At 42.9% G+C, this 19,958-nt stretch overlaps 3 protein-coding genes across 5 annotated transcripts; 2 read left to right on the plus strand and 1 right to left on the minus strand.

Moving 5' to 3' along the window:
* Positions 1–644: 644 nt before the first annotated feature.
* LOC138630377 (UNC93-like protein MFSD11) lies at positions 645–11,189 on the minus strand. Its single transcript, XM_069714676.1, has 13 exons — positions 10,516–11,189; positions 9,939–9,994; positions 9,758–9,865; positions 9,609–9,688; positions 8,107–8,203; positions 5,569–5,627; positions 5,243–5,405; positions 4,420–4,469; positions 3,471–3,536; positions 3,249–3,374; positions 2,953–3,127; positions 2,701–2,836; positions 645–1,932 (listed from the first exon to the last, which is right to left on the minus strand). Exons 1-13 carry the CDS (start codon positions 10,603–10,605, stop codon positions 1,780–1,782), a joined length of 1,359 nt encoding a protein of 452 aa, XP_069570777.1. The 5' UTR covers positions 10,606–11,189; the 3' UTR covers positions 645–1,779.
* An 828-nt stretch (positions 11,190–12,017) lies between these two features.
* On the plus strand, positions 12,018–16,329 carry ubfd1 (ubiquitin family domain containing 1). Of its 3 annotated transcripts, XM_069714744.1 has the most exons (7): positions 12,018–12,098; positions 13,506–13,778; positions 13,887–14,095; positions 14,183–14,248; positions 14,385–14,490; positions 14,613–14,695; positions 15,883–16,329. In XM_069714744.1, exons 1-7 carry the CDS (start codon positions 12,083–12,085, stop codon positions 15,991–15,993), a joined length of 864 nt encoding a protein of 287 aa, XP_069570845.1. In that variant the 5' UTR covers positions 12,018–12,082; the 3' UTR covers positions 15,994–16,329. The 3 variants fall into 3 exon arrangements, with proteins under 3 accessions (XP_069570845.1, XP_069570847.1, XP_069570844.1); XM_069714743.1 differs by lacking the exon at positions 12,018–12,098 and having other exon boundaries at positions 12,611–13,778; XM_069714746.1 differs by lacking the exons at positions 12,018–12,098; positions 14,613–14,695 and having other exon boundaries at positions 12,610–13,778.
* Positions 16,330–17,203: 874 nt separating this feature from the next.
* rmi2 (RecQ mediated genome instability 2) lies at positions 17,204–19,547 on the plus strand. The gene is made up of 2 exons (XM_069714697.1): positions 17,204–17,582; positions 19,063–19,547. The coding sequence occupies exons 1-2, from the start codon at positions 17,291–17,293 to the stop codon at positions 19,212–19,214; spliced, it is 444 nt and encodes a 147-aa protein (XP_069570798.1). The 5' UTR covers positions 17,204–17,290; the 3' UTR covers positions 19,215–19,547.
* Positions 19,548–19,958: the final 411 nt, after the last annotated feature.

Consider the following 19,958-nt stretch of genomic DNA (forward strand, 5'->3'; position numbering starts at 1 on the left):
GCTCATCGGTGTCAAGTAAGTGGCACAATTGACTTAAGATCGCACAAAAGTGCTTACTCTCATTATAACGTAATCAATACTCAATTACCAGTGAAGTAATGTGGGACCTCTGGGCCTGTAACCCTTTCTCTTAAACTTAGACCTTGCCCGCTCTCTTTTTTTGATTAATGGCCTCATTGATTTTCAAATAAATCCGGCAAATTAGGATTAAATAAATCCATTAAATTTGACTTGTGATACTTTAAACCTGGAACATCCTCAAACCTGAACCACAGCCCGATCTAAAAAGATTTTTTTTTCCAGGTTTTTTTTTTTTCAGTGAGCTTATCCAGATAAGTCAGTTCAATCTGCTTCTTTATGCCACAATATTAAAGTATTATGGCCAGAATTTAAGGGCTTAGAGTGCCGATGCTGTGGGTGAAATGAACAAACATAAAATTAAAGAGCGAGTTGCTCAATTTGTCTGATTTACAGTTCATATGTAGTTTAATCAATAGGCATGACCCCAGTAAATATTCCCTGCGTCAGTATTTATCGACAGATCGAACCTTTTGGCAGCCGTTTCCTGTGACTGATAGCTGTTTTTATGTTTACTCCAATCTGAGCTACATGATGTTTAACAATACTGTCAAGGTCACCGAGTGCAAAATGCATAAAACTTTATTAACCAGAGAGTCAAAGGACTGTGAAAAGACACCGACATTACTATGCAAAATGTACAAAGAAGGAACAAATAGTGATTGTCAGGCATTAATTAGTATCATCTCTTCTTCTCACTATAATATTATCAGCTTTAAAAGTTCTAAAGTAAAAGTTTAGGTGCGTAAAATATCTTCAACAATGACAGCATATTATTACAAACCTGAGCTGGAAGCAATGCGGAGCACAAGAAGAGTTATTCATGAAATATAAAATGGCAACAAAGTGACACTCAGTGTTACTGAATAGATTTTCTGTCCTGTAACATCAATTAAAATCAGAATTTAGGTACAGGTGAATAAAAAGTGTCGTGTTAATGTGTTCAATTAACAACAATATGTTAATATAATTCATTAATTTAGTGAATCTAAATAATTTGTATCCTGACTCGTTGCCTTATCTCAATTTCACCCAGATAATTAGTAAATATAAATCAATTTTCTTTAATTGAGCAAATCTAAATCAATTACCTCCGGATATTTAGTGAATATGAATTGTCCTCGTAATATTGCTTTATATTTACTAAAGGTTTTGGGGCTATATGAACCCATTAACAACACATTAACCATTCCTTTTATTAATATGTACTTATTCTTCTCATTTAAATTGAGCTCGCTTATTAAAATACACGTTATTTAAAGCTTGGGTAATTAAAACTACAAATTTATTTTTGCGTGCCCCTTTGTTGCCATAATATGGCCACCGGTCACATTTTTGAGGTCGTACAGCAAGACCAGCCGCACCAGACTGTTAAAGATTAACAACGATCACCGCGTAGTGTTGCGTAATTCGGACAGAAAGCGTACAAAGTACAATCCAGCTTGATTGTTAAACATACAACTCAAAGGTTTTCTTAAGGCAGCTCGGTTTCAGTTGCGCACGAAGTCACATTATCCAAATGCACATGACCTTCGGCGCATCGTAGTGGAAAGAGATTTTAAAATAACTGCTTCGTGAAATAGAAGACGCAGCATTGGTTTTCTGCTGAATCGCTTCCTTCCAAAAAAAAAAAAAAAAAACAGAAAAAAAGTGTCTGTCTGAGAAAAGCAATCAATGCTGAAACAAATAAACGACTTCTTCCTAATATTCCTGTAAATCTCCGGAGATGTTCTGCATCCTCTCCACCACGAAGAAGCAGAGGGTTCCAGCGAAGCCCAGGATGACCATCAGCAGGAGCTGCCACATCAGCAGCAGGGAGCCGCTGTAGAAGAACGCCACTGCTGCACAGACGGACTAGAACGCAGGACACACACACACACACACACACACACACACACACACACACACACACACACACACACACACACACACACACACACACACACACACACACACACACACACACACACACACACACACACACACACACACACACACACACACACACACACACACACATTTCACTGCAATTTTCAACCACATTACATCTTTAAACATTACAGTTGCTCCCGCGACCCTGCAAAATCAAGATGGCCTCCGACAGCTGGTCTTTGGAAAGTAACAAGTTTTACTCTCAACCTACAGATACTGTCTTTTAACATGTGCTTCTTTTTTTTTTTTTTTTTAAATTGACTTTACAGCCAAAATCCAAGTCGCAGCTTCGTGCTGTCCACTCGCAGCTTGATCTGTCCACTTGTGATGGGATCACACCGGCTTGCATGTTAATGCCGGGTGTGACCCGGCCCAGAGTGACACTAACTGAGAGCGCTGTGTTTTTAATAGCCTTGACAAAACTGAAAAATATATATATATATATATATATATATATATATATAATTTGAAAATGTGTAAAAGGTGTTAGGAAAATGTCACAATTTCTCCCATTTGGCTCTCGTTAGAGAGCAGTTTCGCAGCGGAGAAGCAGGGTCAGAGGCGGCATATCTGCGTTCCTCGTGTCCTTTCTAATGCGACTTCAGGTGAATTTATTTCACACCCGACGGGACGACATTTTGACCTCCAGCTCCGCCGGCGACGTCTGCGAACCGGAAAGCTCGGGATTACCTGGATGAATTTGAAGATGGCAAAAGCGGGCGTGCTCTGTTCAGCATAAATGCGGCCCAATATGCTGTAGAGCTGCGTGTTGAAGCAGCTGTCCCCGAGCCCGAGCAAGAAGCTGCACAGCAGGGCGATGGAGACGCTGAGAAAGGGGGGGGGGGGACGACACGGCTCTTTGTTAAAAAAAACAAAGCAGAATCGTGACCAGCCTTTCCCCGACGCTCTCGCCGTCTCAACTCGTCAGAGGAGTCGCCTTACCTGGGGGTCAGATAGGGGTTCGTTTGGGTGGCGGTTTCCAGGACGACGGGCGCGTCGCCCGGGATGTTGAGGAAGATCAAATAGAAAGCGACGAAATGGACAACCATCCCCAGAAACACCACCGACGTCCGTCTGAAGCGGTTGTTCTTGCACAGCAGTCCGAACAAGCCTCCGCCTGACGGGGGAGGGAGACAGAGACGGAGACGGAGAGACAGAGAGACAGAGAGGGCGTATTCTGTGAGAACTCGGGTCACCTTCAGTGACCTCAGACCACCGAGGGCGGAAAGTCAACTTACCCACTATTTCTCCGACGCCCACCACGATCCCAGAGATCCCGATCAGGCCTTTAGCTGCTCCTCCGAAGTGCGCAGTCGCTCCGAGGCAGGTCCCGTACACGCCGGTGTAGAAGGACAGCTCCAGGCCTGGAGGACAAGGGAGGGGCGCGTGCTGCAGCTGCTCGCCTTTTTTACCGGAGGCCAAAACACCTGCGTATGCCGTTTAAATGCGTTTTGACTTACCGCTGTACGCCATGCAGGGACTCAGCAGCAGGACGGTTTTCGTCTTCAGCAGCCGCAGGATGGTTTCTGAAAGAAGGGGGGGGGGGGGACGCCACGCGCCGGTTTTGAAATCGCCGATACGTTCCGACATTTCGAGCGCCGAGACGCCTCCCTCCGCCTCCCTCCGCCTCCCCGCGTGGACCTCGGAGGGAGACGCCGACGTTGAGGCCCCCTTTTTTCCTCGGATTCAAGTTCGGCGCAGGCGGAACACGAGGAAAATATTCGGCATCGAGGCCAAAAAGCCACGTTTAAACGCAGACGGAAATTCACCCGAGAGAGACTTGCGCTCCGGCTGCGAGGGAACTTCAGATTTGAAAAAGGAGAAGTCCCACCGGGTTTGCTTGCGCGCACCTCGACGCACTTTCTCGACATGAATCGGCGCGCGTCTTTGATAAACCCCCGATACCTTTAGGGCAGGCGTACACAAGTCTGCATGCGCACCAGATACACAAAGAGCAATCTGATCATCCAAAGAACTCGGGGTGTGGGGGGGGGCTGCACCGAAGGCAGGTGGAAGCGCAGCGGAAGTTTCCGGTTGACAAACAAGAGATACAATCTTAAATAAACTCTGTGCGCTCTGTCGTGATGCTTGAAGATTGTTTTTTTTTTTTGATCCACACGAAGGCAATTTTCACTTGGAAGAAATACAGAACTGCTCGTGACAAAAACAAAAACAAAAAAAATCTATGAAACTGTATTTAGCATGCAAACTTGTCTGGTTGGAATATACTGCAGCGCTTTCTAGAAACCCACGTCGTCTCATTAGTCTCGTTACCGCGCACGACTCATTATTCATCCACGGCGCGCGATGGGATCGGCCGATGCACACTCTGCATCAGCACGCGTCCACTGTATTCATTATGTACGCTGTATATTCAAGCAACGTGCTGTTCACCCAGACACAACTTACTGAATTCTGACTTGGTGTCCTGCATGGCAGCGTTCGCTCTGCGCTTGTACCTGAACGACAAAAAATGAAAATCAATATTTAACTTCCAACGCCCGCGGAAATTATTCAACAGAAGAAAAATAAATAAATAAATAAAAATAACTGCACGCGCGGACGACTGCGGCGCGTCCTCTGAAGTAAAGAACGGTCATTCATAAATCAAAGAGGAGGCTCTCCTCCCCGTGGGATTTCTCGTTATTCTGTTGAAGTCGTTGTTTAGTCAGCAAACTTAGCAAAGGTCCATTGTACTTGTTTCCAGCAGATATTGAAAAACGGCTTCAAACACAGTCAAACAAATCATAAAAATGTAAAATGTCCCCGCAGCAGCGTTGACGGCCGTTCCTGGAGAGGCCGAGGTCTTTAACCGCTGTCACTCTCAAAGTCTCCGTCCCAGCAGCTCCCAGATCTCCCTGATTGCACCCTACTTGTGTGAAGTGCTATGATTAAGTCCGACTCTGTCAAAATTGCATTGATCGAGAAACGGCCCGTGTTATTTCTGTGAAGGACAAGAGCGGTTTTAAAACATCCTTACAGAACTGTAGGCATCTCCCAAGAACTCTTTCAGAAGCCCGAGGTGTGTAATTTGAAGAAAAATATGAACATTTCACAGGGGTTCAACAACGACTCAAGGAGGTCGACTGGATAAAAAGCGAGTTTTTCTTTTGGCGTTATCTCGAATCCGTTTGATGGCTTTTGGCGCGGCGGTTCGGACGTTTTGAGAACATCCCGTTTCTTCTCCTTGTGAGGCGACGCCGATCGCGTCGAAAGAAAAGTGTCGGCTTACGTCACGCGAGTCGAGAGCAGCGACTGCCCTTCTTCTTCTTCTTCTTCTTCTTCTTCGGCGAGCGTCTCCCCCTCGTGGCCGATCCCCCTCAGCGCCAGGAAGCAGAGCGTGCCGACGGCGGAGGCGACCAGCAGGGACAGGAAAATGGTCCTCCTGCTGCTGTCTGAGGGGAGGGTGGGGGGGTGAAAGTGGAGACCCGCCTCGTTAAAATGCGCCGGGCATATTGACGACGTTAAGGCTCGAGCAACATTCAGAATAACCAATCGCTCACATAATCCTCTTGATATTTCACTTTCATCGTCGTACTCGCTCGAGTTTGACCCCACCTGGTATTTCTGTTCTTCCGTTCCAGTCAAAGTAAATGTAAAGATTGCCGAACAGCATGCTGTAAAAAAAAAACAAAAAAAACAAGACAAAACATTAATGGTATTAAAAAAAAAAAAAAAAAAAAGGATACTTTACACCGTAATTGCCGCTAAGTGGAAAAACTTGCATCTCTCCTTATTTAAGTCCTAAATGCACTTTCCTCTGGCTAAACCGAGGCTACCTTTCTCAGTTATATAAAAACGCGACATTCTGGTTGCGCGCGGTTTTCACCCGACGACGGCAAATACAGCGTTCACACTAAAATCCACAGACTTAGAAATGGATGCATAGCGACTAAAACTGCGTGAAATATATTGAAATGTATTGTGACATACCGTCTTCAAAAGGTCAGGCCTCTCCGAGCCTACGTTCACTAAACAATCCCGCAGTGGGAAACGGCACTTTCCGCACATGTGAAAATGATTTGTAATCCATCGTGATGATGGTTCGCTAAAAAAAAAAAAAACAAACAAACAGTAAACTGCTGATTGTTTGTTATGTAGGGAGCAGGTGTGCGAGGTACCGCTTCCCGTTTATCTGCTTAAACCGTGAGAACGCCGTTGCTAAGCAACAGTAACGCGGACGGCGTCCGGAAGCCTCGAAACAGCTGAGCGACCCAACGCGGGGGGGCGGGCGTGCCGGCGGAGCGAGACGACGCGTCGACGTTTTCATCGGACGTCTTTTATTAAATTAGCCCGACCGATCCGGGGGAAAAATGAACTTCAGCGTCGTCCGCCGCTCCCGTAGACGTCGGCGGGTGTGTCGGAAACCCGTGAGCTTCTGAGGTCAGAGGTCGCCGGTGCCACACGAGAGCTGCGTTCTTATGGACTCTTCTTGCAAACGCGATAAAAAAAAAAAAAAATGTAAAAAAAGGCAGCACGGAAAACGCGTGGCGTTAAAAGTTTCTGATAAACGATGCCGACACAGCTCGGGCCAATCGGAGACGAGATCAGGCACTCCAGGTTTTTTTTTAAATTTTTTTATCATAATTAGCGCAGCGATGTCCAGGAAAGTGTTTTGTTCGAACATTTAATTACAAGAGCCTCGGTGCACTTTATTGTGCACATCGAGTTTCACGCGTATCAAACCTCGTGGGGCCTTTCGCAGCTTAAAAACGTGACCTTTAATTAAACTGCTCCTATTTGGGCAATCAGTGGAATTAAAATTAAAAGTCCGCGAACAGGGTGAGCGGAGTCGTTTTGAGAAATGATGTTTGATAGACAGAAAACGTGGATTAGGATTCTTCGTTTTGTTTTTGTTTTTTTCTCCCCCCCAGCTCGATCAAACAACCGGCTTTACAGTACTCATCTGATCTCCGCGTCTGAGGAGGGTTTCTTTTTTTTTCATTCTCTCCAGCTGTTTATTTTTGCCTTCCGTGGTTACCGTTTCAGTTCTGTAAAAACGGTGATCTATTTCTGTCTTTAATCGCATGTCTACCTAAACTAAAAAAATAATAAAAAAAAATGCAGATGAGCCATTAGTCCGCCTCGGAGCCACAAGCGAGGGATGAAAGGGGTTACTCATGAAAGATAACAAGCGATTTTCGGTGGCATTCTGCGTTTGTGTCTGCGGGCTGTGAAGATGGGATTCCTAAGTTTGCTGTGGCGGTGATCACCGCCGCGCAGTCAGATTAGTGTTTAGCTCCACCGGGAGCTTTGGCGCAGGTGACAGCCAACGTAATTATTGTACTAATTCAATTTGCATATTTTAACAAATACAAATTAGTTGTCCAAGCCGGTGTGCAGGATCAACGGGCCAGATACAAGAAATGAAAAGGCCAAAAAAAAAAAAAAAACGCTCTCTTGTTCGAGGAGGCTCTGGTATTTTGCAGAGAAACTAATGACTCACTGACGGACGTGACAATTTGTAACACGATTTATGAAATTTATTTTGAAAGTAAGGCGTGCAGTAATATATGCTGTCGACCTGAAAACACAGACGGGACGAGATTTTGGCAGCTGCAGTGAACGTTTACCTTTGATCTGATGGAATAGCTGCATCAAACAAAAAGAGAGAAACATGAAGATGGATTTGAGTGTTATGTAATGATGGTAAGAAATCATCTAAATGCAGGCTAATTTAATAGCAACTTGGTTAGTGAGCAGATGAAAAAAAAAAAAAAAAAAGTTATTATTATTACAAATCTAATAAATTAGTGTCAAAAATAACTTCATTCCCATGGCGCCGTTACTTCACAGAGGGATTCAAACGAATAAAAGCCCACTTTGATATAAACATAAGGAGATACGGAGGGTTGGTTAAAAGTGCGCGGATGAGTAGGAAGATGATTAGATTTATAAATAAAACTATACTTAACCTACCGAAGGCAGCAATTAAATCAGACTCGCGTGGAATCTAAGCTTTTAAAACACAGTACGGTTCAAATGGACCTTCGATATTTTAAATGAACTAACGCGTGGAGGTGAAGTCTTAAGGCTGCATCACCCCCGAATAGACTGAAATAATAGTGTATTATTCCTGTGTGAATAGCAGCTTACCTGCACTGTAGGAGAGCCCAGAACATCCCGGTGTTCCTGTTGATGGTGGAAGCATCTGAGTTTTCCACCAGGAAGTGTCCTTGGGCGGTCCACAGCACTGCAGGAGGGACGGGGTTCATTTGAGAGGAAATCAAAATTAACCAGTCGCTTAATTCCCCGCATTAAGTAAAAAAAAAAAAAAAAAAAAGACTATCATTCTGTGTTGGTAACTAATGTATCTTAACACATACAGTACGGCCCTGGGACATGATCAAAATTCATTACACTGCAGTGATTTGAGGCCACATTAAAAACAGCCTTGATTCGTTTTTCCTGGTTGTTTTTTGTTCCTTCTTGTAAACGCTCAGCAGAGAGCTGCTCCCTCTTATTTTCACTGACGTTCATGAGCTAGCTCAAGGTGCTGCTTTCTATTCGGAGAAAACAGCCCCTAACCCATTTAAGGTCTAATTTGGGAAATGCTGTTTATATGCATCATCGCATCCCAGCCATGATAATCCCCCTCCGTACGCATGATTAAATACTATTTGGATTTTAAACACAGAAATTGAACTTGCATGGGCTGGAAGAAAAGAAAAAAAAAACAACCTGCAAAGCGACCACGTTGAAGTTGAAGTCTTCACGTGCCTCAATATCTCGGGCTATTGTTAATATGCAGCATCCTGCTCCACTGGTCATATGCACATTCTACTAAAAGGAATGTGATTGAGCATGTGCCAAACAAAAACTTGGAAAACAGCCAATTCTGAATAACAAAAACTGGTGAATAGATGCTTTTATGATATATCAGTCGGACAAAGCGATCTTTAGATCTCTGGCTTCGGTAAATTATGATCCACTTTTCCCCGTTTGTTGGCATTTTACGGACAAAACAGTTAACTGAAAATAACCAAACGATGAATCAACAATGTGAACGCTCACATGCGACCACGCTGGAAAGGGAAAAAAAAAAAAAAATGAGCGAGATCAGCTTCAATATTTCTAAACTAACAAACAGTTAAAAGAGAGTTGTTTTAAAAGACAGTAATATTTTCTAGATTTAGGATTTTGGTATTTTTTTTTGCCTTTTGTTTGTTGTAGGGTATACGTTGTAAATAAGTCAGTGTACTAACTAATACGCTGTAATCCTCAACTCTTCTTTGAGGATGGGTGTCTCTAAATGTCATTTAACCTTTTAAAAACGCACCTATTTTTTTTAGGCCTCTGCTCGAAAATTTCATACCATTAATAAAAAAGAGTATATCTCTCAACCACAATAAAAAAAAAATATTAAAAAAAAAAAATAATAATAAAGGGAACACTTGTGAGATTTGTTCAGATGTGTAAATATCAGTATATATGCCCATATTTTAATAATAGTTTTTGCCAAGTCTTCTCCCCGGGCTTAAAGGGTTAAAATGACTAATCACTGCCTTAAGTATAGGGCATGCTAGTGCAAACACGCATGTGTATTTAGACACTTAACATCTGACCAGATGTCCTGGAACATCTGGATGGGAACTTACTGGCTGCTCCTATGCCGATGAGCACGGAGGTCAAGTAAAAGGACCATGTTGAGGGGTAGATGAACGCCGCAATGTAACCGCTGGACACAAAACACATGTTCGTTAGCCACAAGTTTCAGCACCGTTGTCCACACCCTTTATGTATTTACCTGTAAAGCAGGCCACTCAGAAACATGGTCAGCTTCGGTCCAATTACTGTCACAACCGTCGGCGCAAGGAGATTGGAGAAGGAAAAGACCCCATAGATGATCCCCAGACTGGGAAGAGAAAACAGGGTGAACCACTCTTTCAAAAGAAAAGTTTAGAAGTCTCCACGCTGGGCCGACTTACCTGTGGTACCCACTTCCAGAGAAAGTAGTGTTTTCCAGACTTTTCACTACAGTTTGCTGAAATTGAGAAAAGGCGCACACACGCGCACACACACACACACACACACACAAAAACAACTCTGAGAAGCACAGACAAAATGGGACATGGTTTGGTCCTCAAGTAGGATGATCCGGTTTGATCATTTCGCTGACCATTGAAGAAAATTAGAAACACGAGATGCGTCTGTCTGGCCTGTTTCCTCCTGCCCATTAAGACACTGTGGTCGGAGTTGTTTAATTTATTTCCCAAAAAATATATATATAAATTATAGAAAAACATGTTGCCAAAATATATTTACAATTACACACTTGCGGGTGTGTGGGAGCACCACTGGATTATCTTCGAGGTTGGTTTTTTTGTGTGTTTTTTTTAATGAGCTCTGCACCAGGAAATCTATTCAGTTCAAATCCGAGTCCTCTACATGCTTACTGGAAATATGAGTTTAAGGAATCAGACCGCGCAGATGTGACCTGATTAAGTAGGTTATTCTGATGAGCAAAAAAAACAAACAACAACAACAAAAAAAACTATAACTTACTTCTACGTTTCCACAGGTGGTGAAGGCGGTGAAGATGAACAAAAACCCCACACCCAAAATCACAACGTTGAAAGTCCTTCTGTCTGCCATGGTGTCTTCATTAAATCATCCTAACAGCGCATCTTTAAAAAAAAAAAAATTAAAAAAAAAATCTACCGTCGACTGATTTCGGTTATGAATCGAAAGACTCCCGTCTGGACTCGAACAAGTCCATGTCAACAAAGTCGCGCCGGTAAACTTAACTTTTCCTATTGGAGTTAGTTTAATACGCAGAGAGACGCGGTGGAGAGGATGGGATGTCTGCAGTTCGGTTTTGTGCAGCACTATCATGAGGACACTTCCCTCCTGTTACACCAAGTACGCGTGACAACTTGTGACTTTAATTAAAAGATTTTTTTTTTTTTTTTTTTTTTTTTTTGCAGTCTTCCTTCTGCTGTGACTTCTTCGTCATGGTTGTCGTCACCCTCTTTCTTTTGCCCTGCTCTTCTTCTTCTTCTTCTTGGGCATTTTGCAGTAGTTTTACACTCATTTAGCTTTTTGCTGCCTTCCAGAGGTGACCGGGAGAAATATTCCCCCCACGATAAGGAAGACGTTTCATCTTTAAATCGGTGTCAAAAGAAAAGTTGGTTTCCATAGCGCTGCTACTTTACAGAGAGATGAGACATAATAAAAACGCAAGTTGATATAAGATTTAAAAAAAAAAAAAAAAAGTACTGACATTTTAAAAAGCCAGATTAAATATATGATTAATATCAAATCTGTAATTTATGATCAATCAACACAGGAATTAAAAGTAGCCCACACTCTCTAAATTTAAAATTGGATACTGTGTTAAATATAGGCTCATTTAATTACTGACATTTACAGGAAATTTCAGGAGATCTTTCCCAAAATTCAATACTCGGTAATAGATAATTATTTTTTAAATCGCAAGCCAATTAAATATATATATATATATAAAAAAAAGAAGAAGAAAAACTTAACCAACTGATTAAGTGCCACATCTCGGTCTCGGTTTTCGCTGGCACAACAACAAAGATGCGAAGCAAATTTAGAGGAAACACTGCTACTCACTTCCGTGTTTGCTAACATCCCCGGATGTAGCTATCTAACGCCGTTCGTTTTTTTTCATGGAAACCGCGGAACTCTTTCTTTTCCGACAGAGGTATTGACGTCATTATATCTATACAATATTTACTTCATCACTGATTTTTTTTTTTTTAAATCAAAATCACAAATGTAATTGTAGGGGTTTTTTTTGTTTTTGTTTTTTTCCTCAGCGCATGCGCATTTTCTATCGGTCGGCTTTTCCATTGCCTAACTGAAACTACAAACTTTTTATATATATATATATATATAGTCGTGCAAGTTATTTTTATAATACCATTTTTTTTCTATAAAACGTAATTATTTTTATTTTATTTGCTATGTTATTTCGCCTTAATGTGGGGGCTCGTGAGCGGAATTCGAGTTTTGTTCTTCGACTTTTGTTTCCTGTGTGTCGGACTCATCCCGCTTCCGGTGTAATCTCTTCGCCACAGCCTACAGCAGATTGTACACAATCATCATGGCGACCCAGGACGGTGGGTATTGAGAGACTGTAGCTGTATTTCTTTTCATATCTTTCCTTTTGAGACTAAACCGCGTTAACGAAACGCGGCGCGCTTCTAATTGACGCGGAAACACACGACGCCGTTACGAGACTGGAAACGTAAATGGACGTTTCTCCGCAACGTTTATCTCCAAAAAAAAAGAAGTGTTTTTTCCTCCTCCTCCTCCTCCTCCTCTCCGGTGTTGTAGCTTAGCCAACGTTAACGGCCGCTAACGCACAGTTCGCTGTTTTTAAGTGGGAGGATTCAGGTTAACGACGGAATATTTTAAAGGAAATATTTTAAAAAAGCAAAAAAAAAAACCGGCCGACTTCAGCTGCTAAAGTGCTGAATAAAATACGGTTTTAAGTTGAGAGTGGTGACGACGGCGTCCCGGTGTGTTGTGTTACACGCCGGGTTGTTTTATAATCAGAAAGGCCAGCCGTTTTACAGGATCCGGTGTTTTGCGGTTTTATATATATATATATATATTTTTTGTCTGTTTTGGTGCAGGCGTGGTTCGCTTTTATTTATCTCCTCACCCAACACAAACTGAATTACTCCGTAGAGGAGGAAGGGAAAACAAAAAAGAAATAGAAATACAGTGTGTGAGAAGAAAAAGCGAAACTAGACTTCATATGTGCACGTTGTAATGTTGACTCATAGTTTCAACTTAGTACTTTAGTTCCTTTAGTGTGTGGAAGTCCTGGGAACTGCATATTAATTATAATAATGATATAAAAGAATAACCTTTTATTTATACAGGACTTTTCTAAACGTACGTCACAACGTGATTCTCACTAAAAACAGAAAACGAGCTGTTAAACATGTAAAAAGCTGTGAAATCCGGTAACGCGAGGATCGTATAAAGTAAAGCAGTAACCAAACACAAAATGTACAGTGCCAACGACGGCAAAAAAAAAAAAAAAAAAATGTGAGAGGTAGTACGACAGGGAGAAATCAAAGCGGGACGCTAAAACCAGGAAAGGCTCTCCCGTGTTTAAAATGTGTTTTAAAAAGAGATTTAAAAGACGTCGCTGATCTGATTTCTTCAGGCAGCTTGTTAAAGTAGCTTCAGGTCTCTCGACAGCGAACGCTCTAGTTTTCCGCCGCGACTCGGGAACAGATAAAAAGTCCTTTTGTCGAAAAGAAAAGCTGCGAAGAGCCAAAACAAAAAAACACTGACGTGGTTATCGGGTTGTATTGTTTCCCGCAGTGTTGTCTTGTTGACATTATTGGACTTTCTATTGTTGTTGCCTTGTTATTTGCGTCAACAGTCGGGTGCGGGTTTCCGGGTATTTGCGTCTTGTCCGGGAGACGCGGGACGCGCTGTTTTTTTTTTTATAACTAACGAGGTTGCGCTCGGCAGAAATACTATGAATGGATGTGAATCTCTTCCAGGAAGCGAAGAAGTCGTAATGGAAGCCGAGGCTCCGGCGAAAGAAGCCGGGCCGCTCGGCGAGGACGCCGGGAAAGGCGAAGCGGAGACTTCGTCTCGCACGGACGCGGAAGACGCCACAACTCAGGACTCTAGCATTAGCAACGGGGACGACGCGGACGACGATAAGGAAACCGTGGACTTGAAGATCATCTGGAACAAGAACAAATACGACCTGAAAATCCCTGTCGACAGCACCGGCGCCAAACTAAAAGAGAGGATCCACTCGCTCACCGGTAAGAGCAACGCGTCGCGACGGACGCCTCAAAACCGCACGCTACGGCGGATGTTTTCGGGTCGTTCACAAATTCGGTAAGACCTCAATGAGTCCTTCGTCTGTTCAGGTCTTCCGCCGGCAATGCAGAAAGTGATGTACAAAGGCCTGCTGCCGGAGGACAAGACGCTACGCGAAATAAAGGTCACGAACGGTGCGAAAATAATGGTGGTAGGATCTACGATTAATGACGTGTTGGCGGTAAACACGCCCAAAGAGGTCGTTCAGCAGGAAGTTAAAGCCGAAGAGAACAAGAAGGAGCCTTTATGCAGGCAAAAGGTGAGATGTACTCGATTCCTGTCGGGTCCCGTCAAAACGGTTGACTTTTGACTTTTGGTGACGTTAAACCTGCACTTTCATTTTTAGCAACACAGGAAGGTCTTGGACAAAGGTAAACCAGAAGACATCATGCCAGCGATAAAAGGAACTAAGGTGAGAGGAGACGAAGAACGGTGTGTCCCCCCCCTCCCTCTCCCCTTTTAGCTTTTATTATCCGTAGCGAACGGTGTTTAAACGGATAATCATTTCATTCGGAGGCAGAGTAACGGCTCCCTTGTCCCGCCAACAGGAACGATTACCAACGGTGCCTTTATCCGGGATGTACAACAAGTCCGGAGGAAAAGTTCGACTCACTTTCAAGCTGGAGCAGGATCAGTTGTGGATCGGAACGAAAGGTGAGATCACCGCCGGCCTGATTTAGCACACACACAGAAATAAAAATAAATGAATAAATCAATCACCGCAAAAACACAAACGCACTGACGATTACGATTTCACCGTGCTTGTCGTCCCGCAGAGAGAACGGAGAAAGTCCCGATGGGCTCCATTAAAAACGTAGTGTCTGAACCCATCGAAGGCCACGAGGACTATCAGATGATGGTACGTGTTGTCGCCGCACGTCCGGCCGAAGCCGGCGCGCTCGCCCGTCGCGCCGCCGGACGAACGCCGCACGATCTCGGCTCGGAGAAAACGGAACGGAGCAGCGGAGCCGACGCCGTGTGTTTAACGCGCGAAACGGGCGCTCCGCTCCGCTCCGCTGCTCGGCGAAGCGACGGGAGGACGCGACGCAGCCCCGGCCGGCCGGTTTGCTCTCCGCAGCGCGAGCCGGAAATGTCCAGCGACTCCTGCAGATTAAGCGTTTGATTTCGTAAAGACGCTTCCGGCGCCTTGTTTGTCTGGAATCGGGAAAGTTTCCGGAACGACCGACGTCGTTGAATCTGGTCGCCGGGAGAAGACGGAGATCTCTCTCTCTCTCTCTCTCTCTCTCTCTCTCCGGTACGAGAAGAGAAATCGTGCGCCGTCGCGTTTGTATCGACGTGTTGTTGTTGTTGTTGTTTTTTAACGGGACACATTCGCGAAGGAGGCCGCGCGTAACCGTCGACGGCGTCTTTCTATTTGGTGTCGGTATCGGCCGCCGTCGCGCGAGAACGCTTCAGATCAAAAGCGACGCCGGCGGCTTCGCTCGGGAGTTTGCGTCACTAGAAAGAGGCGGACGAGGACGACGAGGAGGATTTAAACGCGCGAATGGGGAGCTCCTGTCCCAAAGGATGCAGGTCGGACGTTCCTGCTGATTCTCCGCCTTGTTCGCTTTTAAGTTAAAGAAGCTTCGAGGTGAAGGTTTGGTGTTTTTTTTTTTTAACGAGTTTTATTACCGGTCATATTCGATTTTTTTTTGTTTGTTTGTTTTTGATCACGGTGAAGCGCCGGGAGTAATTTAGTGGGCTTTTCATATCCTGCAAAAGGAATTGATCTTTTGGTGTTGAAACGACTTCCCACACAGTTCACGTCAGACTTTCTAAATATTCCCCGTTAACGCAACACCGGAGGAATCTGGCGTTTCACGTGCGATTCCAGCCGACGGATGCTCTTTTAACACCGGCCGGGCGTGTGTTGTGTTGTGTTGTGATCTGATTCGCATCGAAGTCATTCGATACTTTCAGATCTGCAAAAATAACCTCCGTTGACATTTTGAAATCGATACGAGCCGCGACGTTTCGAAGAGCGCGCTGGCGCCTGCGACGCCGTCGGATGCGCTTACTGACCACTCTTGTCTTCCACTTCCGTAGGCTTTTCAGCTGGGTCCAACGGAAGCCTCTCAATATTGGGTCTACTGGGTGCCTGCACAGTTTGTTGATGCAATCAAAGACACAGTCCTCGGAAAATGGCAGTATTTCTAATGTGCCTCTCTTTTTTTTTTTGGTTTTTTTTTTGACAATGATGAACTGGGATCGAGAGGAGCAGCCCATTTAAAAATGAAACTGGAGTCGACGGCGAGGCTTAAGGAACTTCTTGGAATATATTGGAAGGAAACTGATGGATGCCTGCGGACTAATCATATTCTTTTTAGGTTACAAGTGCACTATTGTGGCAGCATAACATTTCTCAGCCCTGTTGATCATTCAAGGTTTTCAGCAAATCCAAGGGAAAAACAATGAAATAATTGTACAGAAATTGCTAACACTTTTCTTCAGTTATTCTTAAAGAAATAAAAAAAAATTATTTAATGAAATGAATGCTCTGGTTCATTGTTGTTTTTCCCACCCAAACAAATTGAATTTTTATTTTTTTATTTTTAGTGTTTCACTTCTAAACAACGTCCCTTCTCGGTTTCTACTCATTTATCGAGATTATTGTCACGGCAACAGCTGCATTAGACGGTGTTAGTTTATTACTGCAACACGGCATGACAAGATTAATAAGCAGCCCTGTGTTTTAAGACAAGAACATCGACATTGTTTGTATTTTCAATTAGTTGAACGTTATTGCCATTGATTTTGTTTGTTAAAGCAGTATTTTTCAGAGCTGTATTCATCGACGTGGCTGCGTGTTTGCTGCCCGGCCACCCCGTCAACATCAGTCTGCCCTGTAATATGCATCTTAAACAGCTGTTCAGACTCACTGGGCGGTCTTCGGCGAATAGTTCATCTTTTAATAATTGCGTGCTTGAAATTTGATATAAAATAAAAAACCTTTATTCTGTAGCAGATGAGCTGCCTTCTGGCTCAGATATTCAGTTTTTACTCACCTTTCCTTCTTATTGTCACCAAGGGAAACTTTTTGGCTTCTTTATAATATCGTTAGGTCTTGACATAGTTTTATGTAAAGCACTGTAACATGACAGATGTTATGGTTTGGTTCTACGTGGACAAAATTGAACTGAATTACAAAACCATTATAATGCCCATAAATTGTTGCCAAAAAAAAAAAAAAAATCAATGGCGAAGTCAGATTAAAGTTCAAATTAAAAGACACGGTTTGATGCAATTTAACCTAAATATGATATGAAAGGAGGAATTGATATTCAGACGTGACGTTTTTACTCTGAAAGATTCCGGGCCGGAAGTTGTTGCTACCGGAAATAAACTGCCGCCGCAACTTCCGGCGGGTTCAACCTTTTCGTCGACGCGGGGAAACTGAAAACTCCTCCAGCCGCGGGACGTCCCGTTTAGAAGCGAGCAGTGCCTTCCGTCGGTAATGTCGAAGCCGGAGAAAACAGACGCGGGACGGAAACGTCCCCCGCCCGTTAAAGTTCTCTCCGGTCAGCTGAGAGCGGCGGGAAACCGGAGCTCCGCCGATGACAGCGGGGAGGGCTTCGTCCTCGGGCTGGGCCGGGGTCGCTCCCTGCGGGCGTCGCTGGTGTGGATGCAGGGCACCGTGATGGAGGTCCAGCTGGACAGAGACGCGGCGCTGCTGGTGGACGAGACGGGGACTTTCACCGTCCAGGGCGTCAACAACATCCCCAGAGGAAAACCGTGTTTGTCACAGGGTAAATAATCACAGACCGGTTGAGGCGATGAGCTGCAGGTGTGAGAGTCTCCCGAGTTTGTTTCCCGACAAAACAACACGTCAGCTTTTCAACGAGGTTTTCAACCAACACGTGTTTTCATTACGGGTCTTACAGGATTATTAATCATCATTTCCTCAATTTTCACCCCAAGTGCCAGTTTTGTTTGCACAAAACGGAATGTTAATTCAATTTAGGAAATAAATAACGAGTTCATTAACCAATCAGAAGTTTAGACTTTAACTCTTGTCATTTGTTTTGGTTCGTTTGTTACATCTCTGAAAAACCAAAGCTGTTTTTTTTTTTTTTTTCCCTTCTTAATCAGCATAAGCTAGATCCATTTACATTAACAACTGCTTTATTTCAACCAGTTAAACGTGACTGTACTATTCTCCATCAGATCTGTCACATTTTTTTTTGATCAAGTTTATTTTCTATGATGTTTCTGCTCTGGTGTTGTTTATATCGAGAAAAAGAGCAGAACTTCCCATTTTTACTTTTTAAAATGAGAAATTCTGAAACAGCCGTTTGACTTTTCTTACAACATCAGTTAACTGAAAATGATTTATAACAACGATAATCATATTTCTTTTTTTTTTTTTTAAATTTCATCCTTAATGTGCTATTAAGAAACTGCAAAAGGGGTAGAAGACTGAAATCCTTTGTTGACTTGTAGCATGAAAAGCACCCGTGCAACTGACGACATGTCCCGTAAGGCCTATCAGAGCACTTCGGCACAAAAAACAAAAATTGGTGAAACAAACTTGTATGTAAACCTTTTTTTTTTGTATTTTTGTTAGTAGTTAAACCTGCTTTGAAAAACATCTGATGAGAAAAGTCTATTAAGGCTGTAACGGTCTCAGACGGGTGCTAATCAAAAGCTTCTAATATGAAACTTTGCTTTATTTAAAGGCTGTTTTTATATATATATATATATATATATATATATATATATATATATATATATATATATATATATATATATATATATATATGGTTTCAACATTAAGCAGTTTTATGATACAAAAAAACAAAAGGATATATATATATATTTATACATATATATATATAGTTTTATAAATATATATTATATATAAATTATATATATATATATATATATATTATATATATATATATATATATATATATTTTTGTTAAATATTGTATTATATATATATATTATATATGTAAATATTTTATAATATATATATATATATATATATATATATTATATATATAAATATATATTTGTATATTTATATAAATATATATATCTCCTTTTGTTTTTTGTATCATAAAACTGCTTAATGTTGAAACCACGCTACAGTCAGTAAAGACAGTTTCAGCTGAAAGAGTGGCAGGACAGGAACATCTTGATCTCAGGCCACATCTCCACGTTACCGTCCCTCGATTCCACTGACAGTGAACAATCGACCTGCTGCCGCTGTTGTTGTTGCCGCAGGCAAATACGTCATGGTGATGGGTGTCATCCGGGCCGTCTCCCCGGAGCCAGTCATCCGTGCGGTGAAGATGGCGGACCTCTCCGAGCTCGGCGCGCTTCACAGACGGATGTGGAAGCTGGAGGTGGAGGACCTGCAGCGGGCGCTGGCCTGAGACGCGGGGCGCTCCCGCCGCAGCGCCGAACTCCCTTCACGAATGCCAAACTACCTCGGAGGACCGAGCGCCAGGTTTTCCCGGATGCCAGGTAGGACGCGAGAGCAACAGAGACCTCCCGCGCAGTTAAAAACAACGGGGTTGAAAACGGAACTTGTCCGGCGGAAGGAAACGTCCGACCGCCTTCCTTTTATCTCATCCGCCAAGATGATTGGAGGAGAAAATGCTCGCGCACGTGGAAACGGTGTCATTTAAGTTATTAGAAATATTCTGTCAATTTAGAGCAGTTGTAATTTGCCAGATGGCTCTACAAATATTAAACGATTCAGATGTTCCTCTACTCGGCCTGTTTTTCTCTGCTGAATAACTGAATTTACATTTTTAAACACTGGCTACCGCATTCGGACTGAAAAACTAAAAGTGTCTTCTAGATTAGTGACAAACTGAAATATAACGACATTTACGCAAGTTCTGTACTTGTTTATTTTGCTCGTAAATATTGCTTTTACTCCAAATATTAGACGGCTGTTTTTATTTTTAAAAGTTGAGATGTTATCATAAGAAAACTACAGGCTTTTAAAATATGAACCAGGGTTGTAGATTGAACTACAGTGGATAAAAGAATAGGGCTGCAGCCATTATTTTCATGATTGATTAATTGTTTGTTCTTTAAAATGTCCAAACACGGTGAGAAAGGTCAATCGGAGTCCCAAAATGCAGCTTAAAACGTCTCGTTTCGTCCCG

The sequence above is a fragment of the Brachyistius frenatus genome, unplaced genomic scaffold, assembly GCF_029030835.1.
Source record: "Brachyistius frenatus isolate BFR_SWC_R1_liver_20210118 unplaced genomic scaffold, ASM2903083v1 Contig_134, whole genome shotgun sequence".
Lineage (NCBI taxonomy): Eukaryota > Metazoa > Chordata > Actinopteri > Embiotocidae > Brachyistius > Brachyistius frenatus.

What these genes read in the sequence shown, in the direction of transcription:
- LOC138630377 (XM_069714676.1), bottom strand. Translation starts at nt 10,605, where the DNA reads ATGGCAGACAGAAGGACTTTCAACGTTGTGATTTTGGGTGTGGGGTTT. An exon ending in CCACCTGTGGAAACGTAGAA is followed by an intron (nt 9,995 to 10,515) that starts GTAAGTTATAGT and finishes TCTCAATTTCAG; the next exon opens with CAAACTGTAGTGAAAAGTCT. An exon ending in CGGAAGAACAGAAATACCAG is followed by an intron (nt 5,406 to 5,568) that starts GTGGGGTCAAAC and finishes CCCTCCCCTCAG; the next exon opens with ACAGCAGCAGGAGGACCATT.
- ubfd1 (XM_069714743.1), top strand. Translation starts at nt 13,481, where the DNA reads ATGAATGGATGTGAATCTCTTCCAGGAAGCGAAGAAGTCGTAATGGAA. An exon ending in GAGGATCCACTCGCTCACCG is followed by an intron (nt 13,779 to 13,886) that starts GTAAGAGCAACG and finishes TCGTCTGTTCAG; the next exon opens with GTCTTCCGCCGGCAATGCAG. An exon ending in GTTGTGGATCGGAACGAAAG is followed by an intron (nt 14,491 to 14,612) that starts GTGAGATCACCG and finishes GTCGTCCCGCAG; the next exon opens with AGAGAACGGAGAAAGTCCCG.
- rmi2 (XM_069714697.1), top strand. Translation starts at nt 17,291, where the DNA reads ATGTCGAAGCCGGAGAAAACAGACGCGGGACGGAAACGTCCCCCGCCC. An exon ending in AAAACCGTGTTTGTCACAGG is followed by an intron (nt 17,583 to 19,062) that starts GTAAATAATCAC and finishes TTGTTGCCGCAG; the next exon opens with GCAAATACGTCATGGTGATG.